General features: G+C 33.3%; 1 protein-coding gene across 1 annotated transcript in view; it reads left to right on the top strand.

Moving 5' to 3' along the window:
• The first annotated feature begins 3,235 nt into the window (after positions 1-3,235).
• asb14a (ankyrin repeat and SOCS box containing 14a) overlaps positions 3,236-8,344 on the top strand; it is an 11,634-nt gene continuing 6,525 nt past the window's right edge. Inside the window, exons 1-6 of the mRNA XM_016476367.1 lie at positions 3,236-3,281; positions 4,154-4,300; positions 4,393-4,445; positions 5,306-5,437; positions 5,528-5,686; positions 7,279-7,524. Of these exons, the coding sequence (XP_016331853.1) occupies positions 4,173-4,300; positions 4,393-4,445; positions 5,306-5,437; positions 5,528-5,686; positions 7,279-7,524 (718 nt within the window). The 5' untranslated portion in view covers positions 3,236-3,281; positions 4,154-4,172. The remainder of the gene's footprint in view (positions 3,282-4,153; positions 4,301-4,392; positions 4,446-5,305; positions 5,438-5,527; positions 5,687-7,278; positions 7,525-8,344) is intronic.

Here is an 8,344-nt window from a genome sequence, read left to right on the forward strand (position 1 = left end):
CATATTTATTATATTTGATTTCAGTTCATGCTTATTTTATTTATTTTCCTTTTTTAAGTTTAAAGTTTTATAGTTATTATAATAACCACTTCAACAGCCAAAAAAAAAAAACTAAATCAAGTCTTTAAGTCTTTTATAATTTATAATCTTTTATAATATGCCGTTTCCCCAATTTATCAGCTGCTAGGCAAAAATAAATGCTTCAAAAAGTAATAGCTGCACTATTTAAGGTGTCCGTGTCTGCATCACACTCACTCTTAAGGATTTATTCAGATCACTAACCCTATTTATAGTGAATATAGTGATGCTTGACCTGAGGAAAGCACATGCAGCCTGTCTATAGACTGCTGTATGAAGGCTGTGTGTTTTTGCTGCGGTGGTTGTGTCGTGTTCACTATCACACCTGCTGGGCTCAATCTCACTCTCTGCAGGTGCTGGAGATGCTGGATAATGTAACAGAAGGATTTGGCAGAGCAGACGTCCCAGTGCACCTGCGACTGATGCTTTCACAGCCCTCCAACGTATACTGTTAGAAGACAGAGAGAGAAATCTGTTATTATTACTCTGTTTACAGCTTTCCTGTAGTGTTCAGTTCGGCTAAGAGACAGTTAGCAAGCTGTTTAGAAATCAGTGATTTATTTTATTTTATTTGTCTGTTTTTCCTACATATACAGTTAACAGCTGTTATTTTTTGTGACTATCCTATGTCATTTCTTATGTTCCCAAACTTTTATTTTTTAATAAAAATGAATTAAAATTGCAAAATAATCATATTTATTTCTGAGATGATAACTCAAAAAATTAAGTATACAACCTACAGACATTAGCAAGCTATTCAGAAATCAGTAAAAGAAAAAGACTCCAAAATGAAAAAAAAAATGTATACATACATTCTTATTACACATTTTTTCATATATATTTAAAATTATATTTCTTTATTATACATTTTATTTTCTTTAGCCTGTGTGTCCTATTTAGTTTGCATCTGCTTTTATTTTATTTTTTAGCTTGTCTGACATATCCCGTTTACAACTGCTTTAATTTAAGCAATTTAAAATTTCATATTTGAATATAATTTGACATAAAATTGGATTAAAAGAAGTGACCAAACCAAGCCTTACTTATTACCTTACTTCTGAACATTTGCATCTCATGTTAAACAGTGGCTACATTCGCTAGTTGTCATTGATCAACTGAGTAAGGTCAGGTTTATTGATCTCTGAGTGGCTGGTTTTAAATATAGCCTGGGATTCAAATGCCTCTGTATCAGCTGAAGTGATACACACCAGTGCATTTCTTCCATTATTGCCTTCCTACAACTGAACAGTCATACGTTTCATTAATACAATCAATATAATTTACAGATAAACCTTAAGAAATCTGGGAACGAGATGCACTAATGCAGGTGCATTATATATTATTAGCAGATGTGTTATTAATAAATACATCCTTATTCTTTGCAGACATGATATGGCCCAGACACGTCTGAAGGAGATTATAGACCGAGACAAACCACCTTCCAAAAAGACAAATGAAATAGTGCAATGCAAGAGGATTCTGGGCAGATTAGGACAGGAATACACATAAGGTGAGATATGAAGTGATGAAATATGTTTTGTCAGATTGGTGTCAAGCCCGTCCTGGCCTAGAATCAACCTGGAATGTAATTCTATCACCTCTCAGCAGCCAGAGGCTGAATTTCATTCTTCTTAAGTTAACCCAAAAGCTGAAGCACTCGGTGTGTTAAAGCAGTTTTCTCTAATGCATTTGTGCGCTGTCACTTGTCTGCTGCTGACTCAAATATGCAATTATCAGTGTGTTTCTGTTCTCAAACTGAATTACCTCATAACCCTGTGAGAGATTTTTATACAACATATGATTATTTTCAGTGTTGGGGAGTAACTAGTTACATGTAACGTAATTACGTAATTTAATTACAAAATAAAAGTAACTGTAATCAGTTACAGTTACTGAGAAAAAATGTGTAATTAAATTACAGTTACTTATGAAAATGTTAAGGATTACAAATGGGGTTACATCTGATTTTTCCACACACACTCCCACATACAGATTTAATTGAGTTCTTTCATAAATTGCAGTGACTGCTCTAAAATATGAAACACCAATGTTTCAGTAGTTTATAACATGCTCATCCGATAGGGTTTATGTATATGCTTTATTTTTTTAAGATTAACTGTTTTTTCTAAGGCATTGTTAGATTCCAGTGTTTCCTGTCATAGCTATGCAAAGATTTGATTTCAAAAACAGTATCATAGCTATTAAACTATTTCTTGTTATGATTTTAAATCCGCCCCCCCAATTTTGCATCCAATGTCTTCTTTAAAATTAAAATATTATAATCTTAATTCAAGTGATGAAGGATTTCGAAAGTCTGACAGTTAGCAGCGTTGAGCACATACTGTAAGGTTAACCCTCCCTGCTTTACATGTTTGAAAATGATTAACAGTTGAAAACATTAGAAATTTAGAAAAGTAATCAAAAAGTAATCAAATGTAATCAGTTACATTACTTTAATAAAGTAATTGAAAAGTTACACTACTTATTACATTTTAAGTAGGGTAACTTGTAATCTGTAACTTATTACATTTCCAAAGTAACCTTCCCAACACTGATTATTTTATGAAAAGTGTTTTATGAATTTCCACTTTTGTTCCTCAGGCAGAACAGTCAACTTCTTTAACTTGCTGATGCAGCTCTTCTCAAAAATTCTGTTGTTCCTATAAAAGTTACAGCTTTTATTTTAACTAGATCTATTTAACTACTTTTATTTTATTTTATTCGACTTCCAAAATGTGGCCCTTTTTATACATGAAATTAGATGGAAAATGCAGTGTAATGCATAGTGATTTCTGTTTCATATACTATTTATTTATATCCAGAGAATATATCATTTTCGAAGTTGGCTTAACACAATACTAGTCCTGTTTCTGCATAATATCGAAACTGTCACAGTATATGCACATTTTCTGTATGCATAGAAAGTATTACACTGCAATGCAGCCAGAAGCAATATAAATGTAATATATAAATAATGATTTTAATATCTCTTTCTTAAATCCATTTCTTTGCACTGTCAAAATAGAGATATTATTAGTTATTTGATCTGATCCAGAAGTCTGGATCCTCTGAAGTGCCCTTCTGTGTCGCATGATCAGGTATTTATAGAAGACCTGTGACCTAAATAACCTGGTATGCAGTCAAAGCGATGCCCCCCAAACAAACTGGATCGACGTAGGCTACGCAACAACAACATTTGCAAGGTAACGTGTAAATAAAATGCCTAATATTTTGGATAAAATGTCATTTTAAACTTTCGTAAGTCTAATAGCGCAGCTTAAAGGAGTAGTTCACTTCCAGATTGAAAATTCTGTCATCATTTACTCACCCTCCACTTGTTCCAAACCTGTATGAGTTTCTTTCTTCTGTTAAACACAAACGAAGATATTTTGGAAAAATGTTGGTATCCAAACAGTTGATGAGCACCATTGCCTTCCATAGGAAAAAAAAAATACTATGGAAGTCAATTGTGGTCATCAACTGTTTGGATACCAACATTTTTCCAAAATATCTTCGTTTGTGTTTAACAGAAGAAAGAAACTCATACAGGTTTGGAACAAGTAGAGGGTGAGTAAATGATGACAGAATTTTCATTCTGGAAGTGAACTACTCCTTTAAGGGAGTTGGTGTAAATCGTAAGCGGTTTGTTTACTTTTTATATTTAGCGAGACACGCAAAATGAATGAATTATTACGTGGTTATATTGACAGACTTTGATACACATTATTACAGATTAAAGGATTTAAACATCATATTGATTTGCTCATGTTCGCTTTTAGACTCGCACGTGGTGTTATTTACAGTTTGCAATCACGTGAGCGGCAGATAGTTTGCGTGCAGATCACGGGTCACGTGATGGCTTTTCTCGACCGTGTTCATAAAAGATGTGTCTATAATCAGCATCCAGTAGGACAGTGTGATGGATTTGGACACACCTGGAGGGTTCGTTTTTAGACTCGCACGTGGTGTTATTTACAGTTTGCAATCACGTGAGCGGCAGATAGTTTGCGTGCAGATCGCGGGTCACGTGATGGCTTTTCTCGACCGTGTTCATAAAAGATGTGTCTATAATCAGCATCCAGTAGGACAGTGTGATGGATTTGGACACACCTGGAGGGGGTCTTGACGAGGATGTGGCAACTCAACTGATGATCGAGCAGAGTCTCCAGCAGCGCCGCAAACAAGCGGAGGCCAGGAGCTCTTTCTCCGGTGAATCCTGCAGGTCAAAGATGCTTCACACTTTCAATAAGTTCAGATTCATTTGTGCTGCTGCTGCTGCTGCCTGAATGAAATCCGCTGTATTTTTGTCTGCAGGGTCATTCCGATCACCCCTGAGAGAGAGAAGATATTCAATGCAATAAAGCATGGTATGAATGGGTCAGTCACACAATGACAAGGTCATATTTCATATCAAAATAAAAAAGAAAACGGAGCAAACTCTAAAGTTTTTTAATTGTATATTTTATTTATATTTGGATATTTTAAATAAATATTTCCATGACAAATAAACACATTTTCACCCATTTTCTCATTAGTGTAACATGTCTAGATGTGTACTTATTTTATACTTAATTACTATTATTAGTAGTAGTAATAGTATTTTTCAATTATATTCTCAAAGGAGATTATTATAATTTGTTCTACATTATAAGAAAATGCTGGAATATTTTTTTTAATTAAAACCAGATGAAAGCAAAGCAGTACAACAGATACTTCCATAAATACTTTATTTATTTTTTCTCATTGAAGTAATGCATTTTTTGAGAGGTGTGCTTGATTGCATAATGATTATCAGGACTATTACGTTTTTTTTGTTTAGTTTTTTGCATCAGGACGATTAATTAAGCTAATTTCCCACAAACTCTCATAGTAAAAATGGTGATTATTATTGTGTGGTACAGCCATTTTTTCAGCATTAAAAATATTAGATTTTTTTTTACTTGACAAAATATAATTTATTATTTATTTGTTTGTTTGCTTATATGACCTAGATATGTTTCACGAGTTTCACCTGAATGTGTTCTTAACTACACTGATTATCATCACATTTAAACAGAATGTGCATTCACTTCTGAAAATACTTCATTAACTTCATGTTCTGGTTCATGCTAGTTTTTGCTGGTTTGGTGCTGGTCTAGCCACGGCATAGCTATGAAGTTCACCAGAATAGCTTCAGCTGGTTAAGAAGCTTCTGTTCACTCATGTCATTCTCTGGATGTGTTATCAGGTGATGAAAAGTCCCTCCGTAAACTGACTGTCCATCAGCAAGCTATCTCTGAAGAAGACGACACAGGCTACATCCCCTTACACGAGGCCGCCATACAGAACAACCAGAACATCCTTGAGATCACATTTACCGGTCTGTCACGAGGATGCACTTTGTTTCGGATCATCATTGTTGATCTTATGTGTCTAGACAGCAGTGACTGTGATCTCTTCTGTTCATCAGCGTCTCCTGAGGATGCCAAGCACAGAAAGACTCGTCAGGGTAAGACGGCTCTCTTCTTAGCGGTGGAGAAAGGTCTTTTGGACAACGCTTGTTTCCTGCTGGACCACGGCAGCAGTCCAGACACCCTGGATAAAGAGGAAGACTCGCCTCTTGTTGTAGGTCAGAAAGGCCCACGGGTCATTCTTCCATTGGAGTGACAAACGAAAAACAGAATTTGTAAAAAAAAAAAAAAAAAATGTATTGCTACGTATTTAAAATCGGTTTAATGTGCTATATTCAGTAAAATGGGGAAATTTAGAATTTTAATCAATTTTACTCAAATACTGGTGCTTATGCTTAGAATATGAGCTGCCGTTAAGATTATATGCGGTGTTATTTTAGTATAGTTGAGAAATTATTATAGTTTATTCACATTTTGAATGAGTTTTTATTTCGTTTTCCATTTTAAATGTAATGTTTTAAATGTTATGTTTTAAAACAAATTTAAATGTCTCTAGTTTTCATTTTATTTCAGTTTTAGTTATTTTAGTACATCAAATTAAACAAAATGCAAATGAAAAATAGTGTCTTGGCAACTAGCTGAAATAAAATATATTTTTAAAATATTTATTTTAATTTCAAGTAACAAAAATGTTTTTAATGGTTTATTTCTTGTTTCAGCTTCTATTCATCAGCATTTAGATTAGAATATGTACCGGTAATATCTGCAAGTTATTAACATCATGGACTTCAATAAAGTTTAACACATGAAATTGTCAGCAGTTTAGCAAAATTAGGGCTCCACAATTAATCGAATTTCTAATCGCGATTACAATTATGGATGCCACAATTACGTAATCGCTCAAAGCGGCAATTAATCGTTCAAAGTCCACTTATGTTATTCTGCACGCTTAAGATATGTTTTTTCTTTCTACATGTTATCTTAAGGCTTTTTCCATTGTTTTAGTTTTAGTGTAACATTATAATACCATTCATATTTGTACTTTTTTTGCAATTTAAAGAAGAAACCAATCCGATGCATATTTGACATTTGAGGCTTAATACTATAGAAAAGCACTAAAAGTTTTTCAGTTAGAGTGTTTTCAGCTTGTTTATTTTCATATAAAAATACGGCATGCAGTTGCATCAAACAATGGTATAAACGTCATTCAGTGTAAATTGTGATAATCGTAGTTAATAATCGCAATTACAATTTCAAGGGAATAATCGACAATTATGATTTTTGTCATAATCGTGCAGCCCTAAGCAAAATGTATGAAAATGAATAGGAAAGAATTAATACAATCACCTTCAACAAACAGAAATGGGCGACAATCATTGTTGAAACATAGACAACGTTAGGGAACACATCTTTTTCTTAAACCGAATAAAATATGTATTTATTTTAAACAAACTGTACATGTTACAATCTATATTCAGAATATAACCACTTTATTTGTGTTAAAAATGTTATATTGTTGCACTTGCAGTTATATACCAGGATACTTTGATTAGTGGTTGGAACATGCTGATGTGGTTTCAAACTCAATTAAAAGTGTATTCTAACAGTGCACAAATTGTTCACCCTACAGAATACAAATATTTGATTCTTTATTAGAATTTAAACAGTTGTAAAGTAGATGGACATCACTAGCCATCGCAAATGAAGGATGAACTTCCTCTTTAAAAAGCCAGCAATCTCAAAGCCTGATTTCAGTTTAGTTGCATTCCTTCTTTATTCTTCCTGACCAAATGGGGTTTTTTTTCTGCAGCCATAAGGAACAACCACTACGACATGACGAAGCTCCTGCTAAACTTCAGTGCCAGAGTTAACCAGGAGGGGGCGAACCGCAGGACGGCCCTGCATGAAGCCTCCCGGCTCGGCCTGATGGATTTCGTGGATCTGCTGTTGAAGTTCGGAGCTCATCCCGACCCCAGAAGCTCCTACGGCCTGACGCCGTTAGCATTAGCTGCACAGGCCGGACACCTGGAGATCATCCGAACACTTCTCCGGAGAGGTCAGGAGAGAATCCAGATGCAGCCCAGGGTCATTACAGTAAAGTAAAACTAAAAACACACCCTGGCCAGTTCATTCTTTATTATTCATGTTCAGAAATGTTGCTAAATTTAGTGCGTCACACTTTATTAAATTTAAATTTCTGTGATGTTATGCTGATAACTTGCAGATTTGACAATTTTTAAATATAGCCTTATTAATATTTCCATAATGTTCTGTGATTTTGAAACCAGGGTTATTGGTTTAGTTTTATTAGACAAGTTGCCAGGGCAACTTGTCTTATTTTCTTTTAGTTTAAATGAATGTGCTTAAAAAAGCTAAAAAGTAAAATGAAATGATAAAATTTAGACATATTTAAACAACACAAAAAGATTTGTTCAGTAACATTTTATATAATAATAGTAATAGATATGCATTATGTAATAATTATATAGTAATATTATAAATTATTGATGATATTATGAATAATAGTAATTACTGTTAATTACATTATTGTACATTTGTAGTTGTTTTTAACTGCTGATTTACATAAAAATATGTAATGCAGTGAAAAATTACGTTGAAATGAAAAATAACTGCAAATTTCAAGGTTTGTACAATAACAGTTTATATAATAATATTAATAATAAATAATAATTATTATTATGCTTTATTTATTTTTATATATTTTTAATATCATTATTAAGAATTAGGGATGTAACGATTCACTCAACTCACAATTCAATTCGATTCATGATTTATTAATTTTTTTAACAAAATGAGATTTAAGACAAATTATAAATTAAATGTGTCCTTTTATTATTGCTTGGACAAAATGCTGC

The sequence above is a fragment of the Sinocyclocheilus anshuiensis genome, unplaced genomic scaffold, assembly GCF_001515605.1.
Source record: "Sinocyclocheilus anshuiensis isolate Anshui unplaced genomic scaffold, SAMN03320099.WGS_v1.1 scaffold308, whole genome shotgun sequence".
NCBI lineage: Eukaryota > Metazoa > Chordata > Actinopteri > Cypriniformes > Cyprinidae > Sinocyclocheilus > Sinocyclocheilus anshuiensis.